The 20,258-nt window shown below is 41.7% G+C and overlaps 2 protein-coding genes across 3 annotated transcripts; both read left to right on the forward strand.

Annotated features, from left to right (window-relative positions):
* Positions 1-432: 432 nt before the first annotated feature.
* Positions 433-7,313, forward strand: LOC308120844 (LIM/homeobox protein Lhx8-like). Its single transcript, XM_080481722.1, has 8 exons — positions 433-617; positions 1,653-1,811; positions 2,575-2,696; positions 3,400-3,620; positions 4,500-4,600; positions 5,104-5,199; positions 5,654-5,834; positions 6,452-7,313. The coding sequence occupies exons 1-8, from the start codon at positions 585-587 to the stop codon at positions 6,526-6,528; spliced, it is 990 nt and encodes a 329-aa protein (XP_080337848.1). The 5' UTR covers positions 433-584; the 3' UTR covers positions 6,529-7,313.
* Positions 7,314-7,958: 645 nt separating this feature from the next.
* klhl20 (kelch-like family member 20) lies at positions 7,959-19,587 on the forward strand. 2 transcript variants are annotated; one of them, XM_080471223.1, is made up of 15 exons: positions 7,963-8,074; positions 9,273-9,337; positions 11,591-11,640; positions 11,685-11,848; positions 11,944-12,052; positions 12,316-12,522; positions 13,757-13,915; positions 14,035-14,129; positions 14,305-14,420; positions 14,572-14,755; positions 14,853-14,996; positions 15,112-15,245; positions 15,379-15,587; positions 15,681-15,787; positions 16,381-19,587. In XM_080471223.1, the coding sequence occupies exons 4-15, from the start codon at positions 11,694-11,696 to the stop codon at positions 16,463-16,465; spliced, it is 1,704 nt and encodes a 567-aa protein (XP_080327349.1). In that variant the 5' UTR covers positions 7,963-8,074; positions 9,273-9,337; positions 11,591-11,640; positions 11,685-11,693; the 3' UTR covers positions 16,466-19,587. The 2 variants fall into 2 exon arrangements, with proteins under 2 accessions (XP_080327348.1, XP_080327349.1); XM_080471222.1 differs by having other exon boundaries at positions 7,959-8,074; positions 11,591-11,848.
* Positions 19,588-20,258: the final 671 nt, after the last annotated feature.

Here is a 20,258-nt window from a genome sequence, read left to right on the forward strand (position 1 = left end):
GAATTTTCAAACACGGCAAACTTTCTGGGTTGAGGAGGCAAAATAACAAGAAAACCAATTACTGTTAGGATAAACCCTTATTTTGCACTGTGCATGTGAGTGTACACTACATTCAGAACTGGCTGTAACTTTTGGTTTATACATTAACTAACCCTAATATAACGTCATTCTAAAGTCATAATGTGATTCTATTTGTAATATAAGTAATTTATAGTTTATGAGATGACCTTTTTTTTTTAAATCCAACTGGTCCCTAAATATGTGCTTATTCTGCAGTTCAATACACACAGAGCTTGTAATCCAATCGGACTGCTTTAAATAATTTGCTTTTCCCCCCTTCATTGAGAGCTATTTAGTTGATGCCTCAGCGGGCGGGCCTAGGAGGGAGGTGCAGGCTGGCCTTTATAAACTGGTAAGAAAAACAAGCCTGACTCTTAGATCAAGTGGTGACTGGACAAAGTCTGGAAGTCACAGGGGCAAGGAACAAGCCTGCAGGGGAGGAAGACAGTGCAGTGGATTAAAAACAGGGTGAGCTACCCATTAGCTCCTGCTGCTGCTGTGGAACATCTGGCTGAGAAGAGAGGATGGAAATGTTCAACTGCCTCTCCAACAGTGTGGTGAGTATGAAATCTAACCCCGTTTTAAATTCTAAATTTGTCCTGCAAAATAAGAAAATTGTATGTTGTATTTGTGCATTCATTTAGGATATCATATTATGTGCATGCACACATAAAACTGAAATGTTTTCTGATCAGGTACAACACAAAATATACTACTGACAGTTAATGAACCTTTAAGACTTATGCAATACTCTGCAGAAAATACAAACTATATTTATACACAATTGACATTTATTAAAGTTTGCACATATCAGGTAAGAATGTATTATTTAATTGAATATTCAGGCTCCCTTAATGAGAGCTCAGCCTAAAAATCTGCTTTTTTTTTTTTTTTTTGAAGCATATAGTCACAGTCTACCTGTTTTAAAAAAAACGGTCTCTCCTGCTTTTTTCTTATAAAACTAAAGTTTTCGCTCAAGATAGGAACGCGGTTTTATTTCTTATATTGTCAATTAGAAAGCAAAAAAGAAACCAATCGATATCCGTGGTTGATCAGACACGTGGACACACCGGGTTTTCACTGCGAGCGAGCTCATCAGCCCGTGATCATCACCCGCACGTGCGCAATTTACGTCCAAATGAGATTCACCTGTGCGCGCACGCAGACGGAACCTGCTAATCAAACGCTGTATAATATTAAATTTTTTTCAAGCTTAAAATTAATTTGTAGACGCCCTAAACTTGTGTTACAACCACAAAATGTCGAGTCGTTATTAGAACGAGGGTTGAATCCGTGAGGTTGTTGTAGAAGGTTTGGAGAGGACCCAGGCCCGGGCCGTGCGTCTCCTCGGACCCGGCGCAGGAACCATGTCGGAGGCCGCTTTCACTCCGCTCCACGGACACATGATGTTGTTGGACGCAGTAGGTGCTTTCAGTCTTACAATGACGACTTTCTTTGAATTCAAATTAGCCAGAGGCCGAGAGTGAACACGTTGGAGGAGATAAACACGCAAACTGAACTGTCCTGTCTTTTGGGTATAATGTCTGCGTTGTTCCTCAAAGTTAAACCTAATGTCTCCTCCGTCCTGACAGGGATCTTCTGGGCCTGATGACCTCTTCGAAGATGACTCCTACTCTCCTTCTTCCCTCTCCTCCAACTCCTCCTCGTCTGCCCTCACCATGGAGGCCATGCAGGGGAAAAGCCTGTGCACCGCCTGCGGTCTGGATATAGTGGACAGGTACCTGCTCAAGGTAAGGCCCATCAGCAGCTCTCACCTGGCGCCGCTTTTCAATCAGGAGCCTCATTATTTCACTGAACGAACCCCCAACATGTCACCAAGATTTCCAGCTTTCCTTGAGACCATTGGTCTCTATATAAAAAAAAATAGGCATGGAGTGGAAATTATTTATGGCATCCCCCCCCCCCCCAAAAAAAATGTTTTGCACCTGAAGTAAAATCCATTATTAAAGTACAAGTAATTGACCATCTACTTTAGATTTGCAAATCACACAAATGCTTGTGGAGGAATAAACTCGGCTTTTAAAGAATGTACATGTGTTTTTGTTCCTGTTGTTTGTAAATGAACTTCAACTATGATCAGTAATCAGTAGGGCCAAACAAGTAGCTGTCTCTTCATTCATCCATCCATCTTCTATACCACTTATATACTGTGCAGGGTCTCGGGGAGCCAATCCCAGCTGACCACGGGCGAGGGCAGGGTACACTGGTGGTCAGGGCTCCAGTCCATCACAGAGAAAACTCGGCCAGGGAACCACATTCACACGTAGGGGCAATTTGAGGTCGCCAGTTAACCTCGGACCTTGGGAGGAAACCCACACGTATACAAGGCGAGATCATGCAAACTAAAGACACACACGACCTTCTCGCTATGGGGCGAGAACAATTAACCACGGCATCACCTCGCGAGTTTAAAATGTTTGGCCTCCGTAATGTATTCATTTGTGACATTATCTGGCATTGGGTGAAATTATGTGGAAATATTTTCACTCGTAGGTAAACAACATGTGCTGGCATGTGCGTTGTCTCGTGTGCAGTGTCTGTGGGACCTCACTGGGTCGACACGTGAGCTGTTACATCAAAGGCAAGCAAGTTTTCTGCAAACTCGACTACTTCAGGTATGCCAAGTGGAAATAAATGTCTCTCTTTCAACAATGATTGAGTAGAATAAGTATTTGAATCATGGAGGGGAGAGAATTAAACTATGATGGGTACTTTGCAAGTACAAGTTGTTTTTGTCTTTTATGTTTATGCAGATTTATTGACTAAATATATACCCATGGATTTTAGATTGAAATTTTTAATTTTTTTTATACACTTGTTGGATTATATTGAATTACACAATGGATGGAACATGTTATTTTGCTGCCTCACATTCTACAAACAGACTTGAGTCTCGTAAAACTCGAGCCCTTCACCACAAACTGTGGACATTTTAACAATCAGTGTGTCCACTTTATAAGCAATCTTTTTAAAATGTTCATATTACAGTTAAGAGTTTCAGTAGTAAGGCATACATTAGGACTGACATGCTGATGATTCACTGTCAAAGGTTTAACATAATGTCCACATAAATACATTTCTGAGGTGTTTGCCTATGAATGCCACAGCTCAGTTGTTATAATGAGCTTAATACATTTTATTTAAAATTTTGTGTGATTGCATCCAAACACACTTTGTTATCTGACACATTGTCATTTGAGGTGAATGAAACTGAACCGACTACAGACGTTTAACATACAAACAATGTTATCTTGACAGCAAAACGCCAGAGACTTATCTCATCACACTAAACGAGTGTAATGTTTGTTTTCACCACAGGACATACGGGACTCGTTGTGCTCGGTGTGGTCGGAACATCCATTCAAACGACTGGGTACGTCGTGCAAAAGGCAGCACCTACCACATGGCGTGTTTCTCCTGCAGCTCCTGCAAACGCCAGCTGTCTACCGGGGAGGAGTGTGGCCTGCTGGAGAACAGGGTCTTCTGCATGCCACACTACGAGATTGTGTTGGAGAATCTCAAACGTGCAAAGGAAAACGGTACGTGTATGAATGAGGAATCCAGACATGCGTGATGGTAAAACCAATATAACATACCTTACCTAATGGCAAGAATGAAGTCTAACTTCCACAACCTTCAGGATGGATATTATAGAGATGATTTAAGTCGAGTAGTACTGATAAGTGCAGTTAAATAAATCGAGGTTTATTAGTCATTTAAAAGGTCTGCTGTTTAGGGTGTGTGAGTGAATGTGGGCAGTTTGTCACGTTGAGTCAGTAGCACCGTAGACTGTATGTCAGTGAAGCAGAGTTTACCTGAAACGCAGTAATTGATGTAGCGTTATTAGATTTATTCTGGAAATTCACACCCCCCCTCAAAAAAAAATCTATTTTAAGACAAATTTACAATCTGTGATGCTTTATTAAAGCACAGCAAGAAAAACATCAACTGAAGTGCATCACCTCAGATGCCTTTAACTGTAGATCAAAAAGTTTCAGTCCCTTTTATGAATCGATTACTCTTTCTGAGACTATATTTAAACATGTCAAAAATATGCAGTACATCTAAACACAAATGGGAGCTACGTTAGAAATTAATGTAAATACTTTTACAACTGAAGTGAACAGATTCCAATTAAAAAAAAAAAGTCAATATTGTTTCCCTTTTCAAAGACTGAAGTGATGAGAGGACATTTGTACTGGATCACAATCAATTGTACAAGAGATGCTGATGAGTGTATATTAAAACACAATACAGCATAACCCTGTATGAAACACATCCCTAACTTGCTGCAGGTTTTTTTGTAATATGAATGAAGTTTCCTATTTTTCTGCTCTTCAATATGATTCTATATAAGTCCTGAATTTATAATTCTAGTATTCCTCATAACAAACCTTGTGTTTTTGTTTTTCTTGAAGAACAATTAAAGGTGGAGAGTGAGGGTGATAAAGATGACTCCAGCACAAAGCCCAGGCCTGCCAAGAGGGCCAGGACCAGCTTCACAGTGGAACAGCTCCAGGTACCTTCAGCTGGGATCTGACTGTGTGAACCGCTGCTCTGCTGTTTGGGCTTTTTCTATTCCTAGTATGAACTTTAGTGTGAAGTATTAGACCAGGCACTACGGCCTGTATGAGTGCCTGTTTATAATATTGCTACCATCATCACTGATCTTCAATTTCAGTGCACACTGGACACAATTCTTTTTTTTCTAGGAGTTATTGCTTTGCACATGACTGTCAGGGCACATGAATTATTTTTTGTTTACATATGTTCATGTAATTATGCAGTATATTTCTGTGAGCTGAAGAAGTGGACAGAGATTGTTGGTGGTTTTTTTTTTTTCAGCAGATCCAGTTAAGTCAGTAAGTTACAAGTGAATCAATAAGACTGGGTAAAGCATTGTGGTGCTTTTGCGCCCTCTAGTGTTGGCTAATACATAGTGCATTCACATGATAAGCGCACAATGGATGAATGTAGCTTGTAAATTTCAGTGAAGCATTTCCATTATCTCCACTTGTGAAGGTGATGCAGACCCACTTTGCTGACGATAACAACCCAGATGCCCAGACTCTGCAGAAACTGGCTGATAGGACTGGTCTGAGTCGCAGGGTTATTCAGGTAAGGCAACTTTCAGAAACGTGTTTTTCTTTTTTTGGGGGGGGGGGGCATAATGTTGAAAGTGAAACTGACTCAATCAATTCAATCAATTGGATGAGAACTTCTTGCGAAAAACTATTTATCGATATAATGTAAAGTGACGCTGTGTGGCTGAAGCTCAAGTCCTGTTTTTGAGCCCCATTCGATATATATGTTTGAATTATAAGTATATTCCTGTGTTTTTCACCAAACTGCCAGATTTTCTCACAAATAGCCTTAAGATGCCCGTCAGGGGCTTTGCTGTTTGCTTGATTGACAGATGAGAAACTAAAGCTGAATCTACATGTCGGTTGAAAGTAAATTCAAAATGAGAAACTTTACCATAATTAATGATTTCAGAGAAGTGATGCATTAAGGAGGACGTGAAGGGGAGAACCCAGTTTGAAAGTATTTAAATTGGTCTCACTCCATTCAGGTTTGGTTTCAAAACTGTCGAGCTCGTCAAAAGAAACACGTGAACCCAAGTCCCACCTCTTCAGCCATGATGTCTTCATTTAATCCTGGTTCCATGACAACGCCATTGATGGAGGATCTGCAATACACGACCTTTATGTCTTCAGACACGCCGCTCCTCACTACGCTGTCTTATATGGAAGGTGAGACACTTACAATGTGAAAATACGATCTAACCGCTGACCAGATACTGAGTCTGTTGAGGTTCAACAAGAAGTCATGATGAATCTTTACAAATTGGATTCAATTGGTCTGTTCATGTTTCCCTTTATGTGACTGAAAGCATTTTTACTGTGACACAAAAGTTGTCTGAGAATATGATTTGAATGAAGAGAACATGAACAATGATAATTATCTGTATACATTAAAAAAAAATAAAAAATGAGATACAGACTAACAAAGGAGAAACATGGTCAGAGCATAATAAAATAAAGGTTAAACAATGGATTGAATTTAATTAAATATGTGAATTTTGGCAAGTGATTGTAATTAAATCTGATTCTGTTTCCCAAAACTTCTGTTCACTTCATTGTTATCAGCATGTGCCCTGTGTACAGCTACCATGTAAAACTAAATCTGGATTAATATCTGGACTGGATGAACTTCACTGTAACAACAGTAAATTAATTCCTTATATTTAAGCTGAGTTGGTTGTCACATTGATTAATTTTTGTTAAAATCATTCTAAGCTGATTATTTGAGAACTCACCTTTCTAATCACAAATGTTTTGTGGTTGTTTGAATCTTGTCTCTCTTGCAGTCCAATCTCCAGAAGCAGTTATGCTTCAGCCTCTGCTTTCCCATTCAATGACACAGTTGCCGGTCAGCCACGCCTGAGGTTCACAACTGAAGCTGATTGAGGACGATGTGCAAATCATTACTATTTATTGGAAGATCCTCTGAGGATACGTCAAACTGTATTCAGCTCGATTTTCACTGCTGCCGCATTTGTTGATGACATTTAAAAAATACAGTTTAATTTAAGTATAACATTCATGGATGAGAAGTTAAAAATGACTTGAAAACATTGATAACTGTAACATGAAACTTTTGTTTATATGTATATGCTGCCAATTTGTATATACTTTGTTGGAGCTTTGTTGTAAAATTTTAATTTTTTTTGCAAGACTACTGAAGAATTCTTTAGTTGTGTTATGCTACAGATTTAGTCCATGAGAGATGGTACATAAAGAGAGCAAGTCTCCATTTTTCTTCAGTTTTAATCACCACTTGTTATAGAGTTAAATGTTTTTTTAACCACAAATAAGCACTTACCCCCCTGTGTTCTCCACATGCAGTGCCAAAAAGTTTGACATGTTCACATGGTGAAGTTGAATGAATATTTCTGTAGATATGGTGAAGTTTGTGTTGGCATAGATTAAAAAAAGGATCAAATGTTCTGAGTTTTGAAATGGATGTAAATATTGGACTCCTCCAGGTGATATATATGAACTGAACACTGGGAATAGATGTTTTTTTTGTTCCTAATAAATCAGAATTCTCTGTGATTAAAGTTCATGCACCACAGAGTTTGCAGTTTTTTTTGTTTTGCTCAGATACTTTTTGCGAAATGGACTTTGTGCAAATGGTTCTAAACACTTTAAAATAAATATTTCCTTCTGAAAATACAATTTTGGGGTATGGTTCAGTTCTTTGCAATTACATAACCAAATTAATGTAAATCTAGACTTTAAATTTCACTGTGACGTAATAAATGACGACAAGATGTTGGATGAAAATGTCCAGCATTGTTTATGACAGATAAGGGCAAATGGCAGCAAACCATTTCTATAAATAATTTATTGTCATTGTTTTGCTTAGAATTGTAAGATGGTAATATTAAACACATTTGGACATGGGAGGGAGCAAGAGGTTCCAATCTGGCCCAACAAGCCAATTATAAAAATTTTAGATAACTATAGAATGTTTTTCGCAGACACAACCCTGCTGCCATGAAAGAAAGCTACCTTGTTGCAAAAATTTAAATTAGCATCAGTCTGAAAGCCATGCTGTCAGTAGGAGTTTTTAAAAACATTTTCTTCATATATCATAGTATTCTGCACCAGAATGTATCATTACAATTGGCTTTATGTTGTGATTGTAGTTATTTTCGGGAGTAATTGTTTGGTCTTTTCCGAAATTATAGGCATTTCCATCACATTTACTCTGCGCCACTACGAAGAAAAACTTTTAAAGTTTAGACAATTGGCCCTGACCTGAAATACTGTAGAGTAAATTATGACGTAATGCTTGGAAGTTGCGTAGAAACTTGCGCATGCGCGCTGTGACTGAGAAGCAGCAGGCTCCTTCAGACCGACAGCTTCAAACTGTAAACATCAGTACCTGGAGCCTCTTCTCTGTGTCGGTGGGATGGAAATACAAGGTAAGAACCGGCTTCGGCGTGTCTGCGACTGTCACTGTAAACTTCACCAGAAGAGTCGTTTAATGTTAACTCAACTGCTGGTGGATTCCCTTCTAGAGTGCTAGCTTTAGCATTTAGCTTCTCATTTGTTTACGGCTACTGTGGTGAAGTTCTTCTCGGTACCCGGTAAATGAATTGACGCTTTTTGCCCACGTCAGCATTCGTTTGAGTCTATCGTTTCTACCTCAGCTGTTGATTAACCTCACAGGAATCCAACTCTCAGCACTTCATTGAGCTAGCTCGCCGGCTCGTTGGCTGTATCCGCTTACAACAATCCTTTAGCCTGTCACAGCTACCGAGCTACAGAGGGAGCTCACAACGTCGTTTCATTTGATATGTGAATGTGGGGATATTTCGACACAAAGCTGACTTTTATGGGAAACCATCGAGCCTCTTCTGTTTGATATGGGGTCGATTTGTCATCCTGTTTCCTCACTAATTAAAGTTAATGGTCTACTATGTAAACAAACTGTTTATGCCTTTTCTGCTTCCACACCCAAAACCTGTTTACACAAGGAGTTATCCAGTCATCATCATCGTTTTTAGCGGAGATTACCACGAATTAAGCAAACTTACTCAGGAGATGGCATGGCACACCCTGAACAGGTCGCCAGTCCATCACAGGGCAAACACACAGAGACAGGCGACGACCTAGAGGCAGTTTAGCAATCTAAAGATTGTTCTGTCACTAATACCAACATATGTTTTCGTTATTTTAATGATTAAATCAAGCAGATGCTTTCACGTAAAAGTTTGCATACAACCGTTCAAAGGCAAAATATCATGGACCCGGTCAAGTGAAATGTGATGAAAAACATATTATTGACTATTAAAAATGTAGTTGATAATAACCTAATGCAGCAACCACACAATAGAAGAGCACTGAATTCCTGACTGTCAACTATAGGCATAGACCATAAACTTTAGTAAACAGATTTGTTGTATTAGATTGAACAAGCTGGTCTGGGTCTCTTTAGCTATTTGGCGAGAGATGAGATTTGGTACATAGAAGCAGGTAGTGGTGAATCAAGAGGAGGTGATCAGTCTCCTCTCAGAATATGATTGCATTGCTGTAGCATTCAGCAGGCATAAGTAATGAGACTTGATACGAAGTGATGGCAAGTCTGACAGAGTCTAATTTGATTTGTTGATTTCACAGGTTGACCTGACGGTGTTGGGAGCAGAGCTTATTCTTCAGTGCATGGACGCAAAACCAATGCGCAGGTGGGTCTAGAAAAATGTGTATATAATCCTAAAGTGTCCTTTTTATTAAAAAGAAAAAAAAAAACATAAGGCAATATGGGTTTCCTTTTCTAACTTGCTTCTAGATTTGTTGACAATGATCAACTGCACTTGCGTGGCAGAGGGTGAATGTCCATGAGAGGAAAAGTCCTCCACTCTGAATCTAATGTTTAACACCTCAGTGACATTCATAAGCTTGTCTTTCAGGCTGAGAAATCAAGAGTATGAAGTTCCAATTGATCAAAGTCTAGTCACTGAGTTTCCAACACAGAACTTTGTTATGGCCATCTGCTTGTTGCTTTCTGCTTGTCATTCTCAGCCTGAACCAAGGTTTGTGTCCCGCCCCACAAGCCCAGTTTGACAATCTGTTTATTGCTTGTTGCTCTGCCTCTGTCCTCTCTTTCTATCCCCTAACCAGAACGACAGAAAGTCTCCACCTCTGAGCCTGCTTCTGCAGGTTTCATCTTGTTAAAAGGGAGTTTTTCCCTTTCTACCATCGCCTCCACTTCTTCAAATGCAATTGTTGGGTTTTCCTCTGTAGTGGTGCCATGAGATAACTGTGTTGGATTTGGCACTATAGACATGAAATTGAACTGTCAGCTGTCTCTGAACTCCCAGAATACTGAGTGAATATGAGTTTATTTTATATGCTTTGCTGTGTGATTAAAGGGTGAAATTATTGTTCTGACAATGGAGCGTCCGTCCATCCGTCCAGGGACCTGACTATATTTGGTTTAGTTGATGTCCATCTGAAACTGTTTTTCAAGTGGGTCTAGTTCACAATATGCTCAAATAACTAAATCTAGTACTTCATACTAGTGTTGTCAAGATACCAACACTTTGGTACCGATACCACCATATATTTTGATACTTTCGATACTTTTCCCAATAAAAAGAGAACACAGAACTCATGTCATGTCATGTCATGTCATTTGCGCATGCGCATCCGGTATTCTTTTCAACGTATAAGCGCGGTTGGGAAAAGGTCGTTTTGCAAATAAGTTGTTTTTACATTTATTCTGAAGTTGTGTGCAGAAATGTTGGTAAATAAGGTAGCATATGAAACGCTTATTCAGTTGGGGCTCTTGGGTCGGAGCGCGGGAGCGTGCACGCACCCCGTCTCAGCAGTTTTTTTTTTCACACCTCTCAGAAACCGGAGTGCAAAAAAAAAAAAAAGAAAGAAACTGGAGTGCTGTTTTTTCTGCACTTTCGATTGTCCAAAACATCCCGTGACCTACCCATGATCACGTAAAGAGCAGTCAATATCTCACGTGCACCCTCCGTCAACGGGATCCCCTGGTCATTCGCCACGCTCCCACGTCTACAAAATCCTAAGTGAATGTAAGTCAGAAAGTGGAGCAGCCGGCCGACGCTTCCCCCACAGAGAGACTGACTACTGTCCTCGGTGCAAATTACAACACAGTGAAGCTATAGTATCGTTTTAAAGTTGTCAGTACCGCGATACCAATACAGTACAGTTACACCGAACAACCCTACTTCATACTGTGGATAACCGGTGCCAGTCTCCTCCCCTTCTCTGTAGTGTGAACAAGAGGGAAATATGCTCTTTTCATCAAGGACGTTTGCAGATCTCTATTTTTGTAGGTTTTTAGCTGGTTCACCTTTTGAATTTAGTTTTTAAGGGTGTGTCAGTGTCTACTGATCATTTATCGATCTATCAGAGGTGAAATATATTATATCTGACATGATTTCTTGCTGGCAAAACATGATGAAACAAAGCATGAATGCTAGAAATCTTCTTTTGCCTGTTTGAAGAACTTGGAATCTTCTACATTCCTACAAACTGTCCATTAATGGGTTCAGAGCTTTACCCACCTCAGTGCAATGCATCCTGGAATTAGAATGTCTTAATCGGGTGTATTTGTTTTTGAGAAGAGTCATGACTGAAGAAACTGATACTGAGAGTCCTGGTTGCAGCAGTTGCTCAAAGGGAAACATCCATCAATCCATCCCCTCCCGCTTATCTGTTTCTGGGTCACGGGGGTGGCAGTCTGAGCACCGTCACCCAGATCACATTGCACCGAATAAGAACCTTTCCTGCGGGTGGTGAGCCCACGGGAAGGTGGCGCCCGGCGTGGGACATGAAGCTACTACCTTGAGATTGCGAGTCTCACGCTCTACCAACTGAGCCAGCTTTGGCATTAACATCCAGGATCAAAATTTCCTCGATATTAAGAGCTCTAGTTGAAAACTTGTCTCCTTGTTCATGTCCAGGGCCACCAGTGCACGTCAAGACACCACTGGAATGGACATCACCAGCCGCTGTACTCTGGGGGACCCCAACAAGCTCCCTGAAGGGGTCCCCCAGCCCGCACGCATGCCCTACGTCTCAGACAAACACCCACGACAGACCCTGGAGGTGATCAACCTGCTGAGAAAACACCGGGAGCTCTGTGACGTGGTGCTGGTGGTGGGTGCCAAGAAGATTTATGCGCATCGTGTGATCCTGTCCGCCTGCAGCCCCTACTTCAGGTATGGAGAAAAGCTCTTTTGGAGAAGCTCCTTTCAGATGCAGGTGAGAAGTTGAATATAACAAAACTGCACTTGCATTTTGGCGGTCTCCCCAGGGCGATGTTCACCGGAGAGCTGGCAGAGAGCAGGCAGACTGAAGTAGTTATCCGAGACATTGATGAGAGAGCGATGGAGCTGCTTATTGACTTTGCTTACACCTCACAGGTGAGGGAAAATAGCATTTGGTTATTCAGGACTTACTTTTTTTAATGTGTTTGGAGTATACACACAATGTGGTCCTCCTCTTACAGTCAGAGTTCATGTCCAAGCGCTTTTGTTGCATCAGGTTAAAGTTGTGATGATACTCAGAAGGAGCAAACATTTTTTTTTTTAACAAATCAAAATGAAGACACGAAGGCCAAACTGGCAAATCTATGGGGAACTACTCTTGTGAAGACTCTCTGATTCAATGACCTCTGTCCTCCCAGGTGACTGTAGAGGAGGGGAACGTCCAGACTCTGCTCCCCGCGGCCTGCCTGCTTCAGCTGGCAGAGATTCAGGAGGCCTGCTGTGAGTTCCTCAAGAGGCAGCTGGACCCATCCAACTGTCTGGGCATCAGGGCCTTCGCTGACACTCACTCGTGTCGCGAGCTGCTTCGCATCGCCGACAAGTTCACACAGCACAATTTCCAGGAGGTAAGGTCACACATGCTATAAATACCAGGATGTTGTGTAACGTTGATGCAGACCACGCAAATGAGACATATACTTGTACACCTTCCTTTCAAGTATGCAGCACGACAGAGAAGTATTAGATGTTTGCTCGCTGCTCTTAGATCTTCACTTCACAGATGCACGCTGTAAATAATATAGCTGTGTATGGGATTTTTGTCTTTGGTAGTATGAGGGAACAAGGGTTTGTCAACATGAAAAGTTCAAGACAGTCTGTTGACTCATGATTGTAAGCTCCAGTCGCTGCCATGTGACTTCGCGACTTGTGAGAGCTCGCCACAGAAGCTGTCGCAGCATTACGGAGAAGTGTCACAGCGTCTCACCACGTCACTTTTCTAAATATTGCTTGTGATCAAACAGTGAGGCGGAAACTGTTCCCTTAGCAGTCCCGTTGTTTAGTGGTATATTTTTTTAGGAATGTATCTCTCAATGCTTTTAGTAGGTGTAATATTTAACCTCCCGGTGGTTCAGTCGACGTTGTGATCCCAGACCAAGTCATTCAACATTGCATTTTAGCTGGAGAAGCTGATACTTGTATTCGACTAAATGTTTATTAAATATGCTTCGGATGTGTTGATAAATTAACTGTGAGCTGCAGGCTTTTTACATGAGCTCATTTCGTACAAAAGCAGTGAAATTCTACCAGAGAAAATACTTAAGTGATGACTGTCAGGTTGGTTTGGCACATCCCAGCTGTTTCACCGCATCCCAGACGTACGTTTTTCCACGGGCCTTTCCAGGAGTTTCTTCTGCACAATGAATGACAGAGTTGAAAATGAATCTTGTTGAATTCCAGCAATAATATCAACAGGGACATTGGAAGGCTTTCAGATTCCTTCACTCAAAGATGACTTGTATCCACAATAAAAGCACATTTTCTGCCTGTGAGTGGAAAGTGGGAAAGGGGCTCCTGGCTGTTTAGTTTTGTGGGCGGCACTTCGACTGACACACAAACGGCCCTGTTTGCTTACTTGTTGGTGATAAGTGAAAACTGGATGCCATGTCTTCCACATTGTGACTATATGGCAAACCTACTGACCGACTGACAACAACGTTTTGCTTTGTGATGAACTTTTATTGTCTTAAGAAAAAAGAACGAAGCCAATTTGACGGTTGTGGAAAATAGATTTGCCGACTTTATTGGCAGGAACCTGGAATGTGCTGCTCCCTGGCTGAATGTTGTGCTCTATTGTCGTAGGTAATGGAGAGTGAGGAGTTTATGCTGCTTCCTGCCAACCAGCTGATCGACATAATCTCCAGCGATGAGCTGAATGTGCGGAGTGAGGAGCAGGTCTTCAACGCTGTGATGGCCTGGGTGAAGTACAGCATCCAGGAGCGCAGACCTCAGCTCCCTCAGGTTTGTACTTATTAGACTAATTGTTACCTGAATATAATAGTCACTGTCTTATTGTTTTTGGCATTATTCTGAAGATCAGCTATTGCCCTGCAAATATATGTTGATTATGCGTCTTGCAGGTCCTGCAGCATGTTCGTCTGCCACTCCTTAGTCCCAAGTTCCTGGTGGGAACTGTCGGTTCAGATCCTCTCATCAAGAGTGATGAGGAGTGCAGGTACACGTTGTTCTTTTTAAAGGAGTTGTCAGCCGATTGCGTGTTTTTTGTTTGTGGCTTTCTCTAACACAACCTTCTAGTTCTTGTTTCATGTGGAAAAAAGGACTGAAAATTGAGAAGTAAATTCAATCATTGATTAAGTTGAATTATTTACTGTTTGGATCTTTGGTTTCAGGGACCTAGTTGATGAGGCCAAGAATTATTTACTGCTGCCTCAAGAAAGGCCGCTGATGCAGGGCCCAAGAACCCGGCCGAGGAAACCCATCCGATGCGGAGAAGTCCTGTTTGCAGGTCACTACCATCAGCTGTTACCTTAGCATTGAATATATATTAGTGCTATATAGGCATCTTTATTCACCTCAGAGATTATTAAAGGGTTTTTTTCTACAGTATGTACTAGTTATATACGTACTTGCTTCTCTGATGTCTGCTTGCTCCACAGTGGGTGGCTGGTGCAGCGGCGATGCCATTTCCAGCGTGGAGCGCTATGATCCGCAGACCAACGAGTGGCGGATGGTAGCGTCAATGAGCAAACGGCGATGTGGAGTCGGTGTCAGCGTTCTGGATGACTTGCTGTATGCAGTGGGAGGTCATGATGGCTCTTCGTATCTCAACTCGGTGGAAAGGTCTGCTCGGAATTCTCAGCACCGCTCTACATTTCTCAGACGGAATGAGTCCCGGTCACATCTGTAGAGCTAAAAATGTAAATGCAAATCCCTTCAGATATGACCCGAAGACCAATCAGTGGAGCAGCGATGTGGCCCCGACCAGCACGTGTCGTACGAGTGTGGGCGTCGCTGTGCTCGGCGGATACCTGTATGCGGTGGGAGGGCAGGATGGGGTGTCCTGTCTGAATATTGTGGAAAGGTATTACTCCTAATTCTTGTGATGAATCTTCCTCTTTTCCTTTTACTGATGTTTGGAGTACTGGGAATACTGGCTGGCTCTGTGTATAACACCGTCTAACTTTCGTTCGCCCCAGATACGATCCTAAGGAGAACAAATGGACTCGGGTTGCCTCCATGAGCACAAGGCGACTGGGCGTCGCTGTGGCTGTGTTGGGGGGATTCCTGTATGCCGTAGGCGGGTCTGATGGGACGTCGCCACTAAACACAGGTCGGCTGCGAAGTCATGTGGATGTCCAATGTTAAAAATCAATGAAAATGCGTGACTTGAATGTGCAGAATCTTGAACATCTCGCATACGTAAACCGTGTGGCTGTGATCCGACTAAATTCTTTGCTCTTCAGTGGAACGCTACAACCCTCAAGAAAACCGCTGGCACACCGTCTCTCCCATGGGCACCAGGAGAAAACACCTGGGCTGCGCGGTCTACCAGGACATGATTTACTCCGTCGGAGGGAGAGACGACACCACGGAGCTGAGTAGCGCAGAGAGATACAACCCCAGAACAAACCAGTGGTCTCCTGTCGTGGCCATGACGTCCAGACGGAGTGGGGTCAGTCTCCGTGCTTGTATTGTAACCGTCTGTGCCAATATGGTTAAAGATGGTCGCTGTGTGATGAAGAAGTATAAACGTCTGTGTCTGCAGGTCGGCTTGGCGGTGGTGAATGGTCAGCTGATGGCAGTAGGAGGCTTTGATGGAACAACGTATCTCAAAACGATAGAAGTATACGACCCTGATGCCAACACATGGAGGTAAACACTTCTAGTCGGTAACACTGTAAAACTAATTAGCTGTTATGTTCATATCTACTGTAACTTTGCATTCACGCAAATGTTGCTCACTACAGATTCAAAAGAATCCAGTATTCAGATCGATTCCAGATTCATCAAAGACTGAAAAATACAAAACACCAGTAAAGAAACCACCACGATATCCTGTCTGTTTATGTCTTTTAGTTTGCTCTTAAGATTTTTGATGTGAATCGGGCTTTATGATTCCTTCTCTTTTTCTGCTTCAAATCAGTCCATGTCACCTTTGTCATACAGCTTAAGCCTCCTCCAGATTTATGGTTGATATCATTGTCAACTGCAACTGTAGGGGGGAAGTGTATTATTACGCAAAAGTATTTATCACTCTAGATGTGTTTTGTTGTTGATTATAAAGAGGTATGGCTCAAAAGCGATGTTTATTATTCTCGTTTAGATGTATTTAGGTTACTTTGTTTCTCTGTCTTTGCTACACTTTCACATCTTACGCTTGCCGCCATGGACACGCCGCCTACCGATCTTTACGTTCAAGCCTCTTTATGCAGCTGATCACGGTTTCCCTTGTCCCCTCTCTTCAGGCTGTATGGAGGAATGAACTACCGTCGGCTAGGCGGAGGGGTGGGCGTCATCAAAATGACTCACTGTGAATCCCACATATGGTAACGCTGCTGCCTCTCCCTCCCTCTCGCTCACATGCGATCACTTCTCACCACGTCGCAATGGATGCTTCTTCTCACCGGATCCCGTGCTTTCGAAAGAGACGCTGTCATTTCCACGAGGATTGAGAGGACTTTGAGGGGAGGGGGGGGTGGCGAAAGGCGGGAAGGGAAATGTGGGAGAGACCTTTGAACTGTAATTCCTCTCCGACACCCCCCCCATCCCAACTCCGAGGTCACTGACTTTGAAATATTCTGGTCGTCTTTTCTGACTGACCGCAATCACCATGAAGTGCACTGAGAGCCGAAGTCTACCAAGTACCATTAAGCTTCCAGTTTGGAGTGGACGGCCCTCTCCCATGTTCTCATCCTCCAAGCCGCTCGACACAGGAGCTCACCTTGACCTCAACGCAGATTATTTACTGACCGAGATCGAGAGGAGCAAAGACATTTGGACACTTTCTGTTTCTGGAGAAAGGCTGTGAGAGTTCTGGTTACCTCTCTTCGGCTATAAAAGGTCACCTGTCACCCCCTCCAATTCTAGCTACTGAGCTCCAGCTTAAAAAAAGAAAGAAGAACAAACAGCCATCAGACCATAATTTGACTGTGAGATTGATCATTTCCTATCAGAGGTAAATCCATACTCAGTTTAGTGTTGCCTGTAGATTTCTGATCATACAATTGTGACTGTTTAGTCTTTTGGCTTCACGTGTAGCATCAAACAGTGCTGTCAGGCTTATGAAGGAATCTGTAACGCAAATAGAAAAAAAAAACAAAAAACTTTAGCTTTTTACTGGAAACGGCCACTAGTGACGATGGTTGGCAGGGGAATGATTTGTTAGTTCAATATTGAATCAGACTGTGGCCGTTTGTTCCCCAGGCTGTTTTTCATTTTCATTTCAAGCAGTGCAACTCGAGTAATTCACCGTTATTTTCCCCTTCAAGTGGAAGCAAAATCATCCACTAAGGCTTATTGACCACTAACTAGTGTTTCTCGCCCTCCGCGACCTGGCTGTGACAAGTTTAACAGCACACTGAGAACTATTTGAAAGTGGTCTTTGAATTAGTTTGTGGTCTTTAACTCCGTCTACTGTTGCTATGTGGAGAAAGTTTCTTTTTCACCTTTGAAGTGTGAGATTTGTTTACAAGTTACAAAAGGCCATACCCTGGATTCTGATGTGAGCAAAACTCAAACTGCAGTATATTTGAATCAAACCAAAGGCTACCTTTATGATTGACTACTTTTATTGAAGCACTAATGGGCAATGCTTTATGTAAAAATCCAAAATCAGTAAAAGGACCAAAATCAGCCACTTAAACAGAAAGACAACACTTTAATCTAGTTTGAGCTACAGATTTGGATTTTTAGAGCACGGTAGTGTAGAGAAAAGAAAAAATTCACTATTTGTTCAGTTGTTTTGACCGTTGATACGTAAAAATTAAAATATTGTTACTTGCCCATCAAAGCTGATTACAATCACTTAAAATCAATTTGATGGCAACAATCACTTACATCTGTTTCCACAAAAAAAGGAAAACTAGTATGGGATCGGTTTGTTTTCTGTACATTCCTCACGATGCAACATATAGGTTCTCTTTAAAAAAATACTACCATCTTGTAAATGTGTCAGGCCTGGCGCTATCGTTTAATGAATAACAACGTTCCACAATTCAACCCTGTTCTATTCCTGGTGACAAAAAAAAAACTGGATTTGTGTTCCGTTCTTTTCAGCCTGCCCGCCGTGCTTCAACACTTCAGTGAGAAATGAGTCGGTTTCCTGAAGCAAATTCCTTTAATCGTGAGGAAACGTTTTCATTGTAGTTCTAAAGTGTGCGTGCGTTAAAAAGGTAACAACTACTTGTGCTGTAGTCAGTGACGTGATGTTTTTCACACAGCCATGAGTCGCTTTGTTTTTGGTTCTGTTTTGTTGGATAACGGCACCACCTGCTGGACGATAGGTGCAACTGCAGACCTGAGCTCGGCCCACACACGGTTGAAATTCGGGGTGAAAACATTTGGTTTGGACGAACCTTCTCAGATTTTGTTGCACTGTGATTGGAAATACATTTTAGATCAATTATTTTCATTGCCTTTCTGAATTCTGTTTTATGCGGTAGTTTCCAGATACACTGGGGGAAGAAGTCATCGTAGGTCAGTTTGGAGACGAGACATAGTGGGCCTCACAGAAGTAGGTTTATTTTCTAGTTTCAGCACAAGGAGTCCATTACAGCTCGGCACTTTAAAAATGAGTTTGCAACAAAAACACTACCGAAATGACATAACGGCAGGTGTTATGCATCTTTTCTTCTTCTTTCCTTTTATCCTATTTTTTTATGAGTGAGCAGGTCCTAATATGAATGTTTCTGTTAAGATTCACTAACATGATTTTTGTTTTTGTTCTGGTTTGGGTTGGGTTGTCTGTGCTAACTCGAGGGATTTCAACAGTGTGGTTCCTGTATGCAGATGTTGACAAAAAAAAAACTCTGAATGTTTACGCTTGAAATGCTCACCTCAACTGTTGAATCTGACCATTTCATGGATTTTTCTTTTTCTTAATTTAAAATGTTGACATTGAAGGACAGCTCTGCAGCACATTGAACATTCACACTGGATATAGTATCCGCCCAGTTTCCTGCTGCAGAGGGAAAGATTGTTTAACTGCATCTTGAAAACGCTGCATTTCACTGCCACGGAAGTACAAGGAAGCCCCTCTCGGTTGAAGAACCCGTGCATGTTTGGGTTTGTTTTTTTTGGTCTCGGCCCACCCACACTGAAACGCATTCACCTATAACAGAGCAGTTGTTGAAGCAACATATTTCAACTGTTGGCATTGATTTTGATCAGACTGCTTCTTCTGATACTGGAAGGTGGGCCGAACGATCCGAGACCAACGCAAACTGTCTGTATTTGGTTCGAAAACGGAGTCGTTTTTCCTTTACATTTTCTCAGCTCCTAACGATGCATTGTGATAGCCAGCCAGTCTTCAGTCAGTAGCCGATGTTTAAACAGAATTGTGGTTGTGATCACAGTTTTTTATCTTCGTGTATCAACGAGCCATCGCTCAGCTGTGGTCGCGGCAGCTGCTCTGGACTCATGTTCACTATGTCGAGGATTAAACTTTTACCCTGAAAAACAACACGTTTGTGGATTCTTGCGATGGGCTTAGTTGATTGTCACACACTGATTTTTCTAGACACAGAAATACCCACAACCCCCCCCCCCCCCCCCCCCCCCCCCAAAAAGCGATGCTGAAAAACAGTAATTTATGGTCTCCTCAAAAAATCACAAGATTACAATTTATTCCACCTAAAGTGAAATACTTTAAATAGTTGTTTTTTTCTTAATCTTTCCTAATATCATTATATATACATTTTAGATTATATTGAGTGTAGAAATAACTGACAAAATCGCTTTTTCAATGACCTCAAAATGTTTTGAGGTACATCTATGTGGTATAAAAGAGCCATGCCTGCTGAGTGACAGCAGTTCTTTTAAATGTTGTAAAAGAAGCCATGAGTTGGAGACAGTGAGGATTATCGACAGAAATTATAATCTAAGCATTAGTGTAAATCCACAAGTCTAACCTGATAAATTTCATGTTACAACTTGTTTTCTTTTTTTTTTTAATCCATAATTATTGTATCATGTGAAAAATTTTTTAGTGAACCTGGTATTCATCTATAAATTACCACTTTGTTTGAGAAGGAAACTCACCACATAAGAGCTGTGGTTCACACTTTGGGTTACTGTGTGATGATGTCGGCACCAACTAATCCATCTGTGATGGTGTGTGATTCAG

Source organism: Lipophrys pholis, assembly GCF_963383615.2.
Source record: "Lipophrys pholis genome assembly, chromosome: 1".
Lineage (NCBI taxonomy): Eukaryota > Metazoa > Chordata > Actinopteri > Blenniiformes > Blenniidae > Lipophrys > Lipophrys pholis.

Bases quoted from the DNA above. Each gene is read 5' to 3' on its own strand.
- klhl20 (XM_080471222.1), top strand. From the start codon at position 7,967: ATGCGCGCTGTGACTGAGAAGCAGCAGGCTCCTTCAGACCGACAGCTT. The intron at 14,130-14,304 runs GTACACGTTGTT...CTTTGGTTTCAG, and splicing joins AAGAGTGATGAGGAGTGCAG to GGACCTAGTTGATGAGGCCA. The intron at 14,997-15,111 runs GTATTACTCCTA...CGTTCGCCCCAG, and splicing joins TGTCTGAATATTGTGGAAAG to ATACGATCCTAAGGAGAACA.
- LOC308120844 (XM_080481722.1), top strand. From the start codon at position 585: ATGGAAATGTTCAACTGCCTCTCCAACAGTGTG. The intron at 2,697-3,399 runs GTATGCCAAGTG...TTTTCACCACAG, and splicing joins TGCAAACTCGACTACTTCAG to GACATACGGGACTCGTTGTG. The intron at 5,200-5,653 runs GTAAGGCAACTT...CACTCCATTCAG, and splicing joins TGAGTCGCAGGGTTATTCAG to GTTTGGTTTCAAAACTGTCG.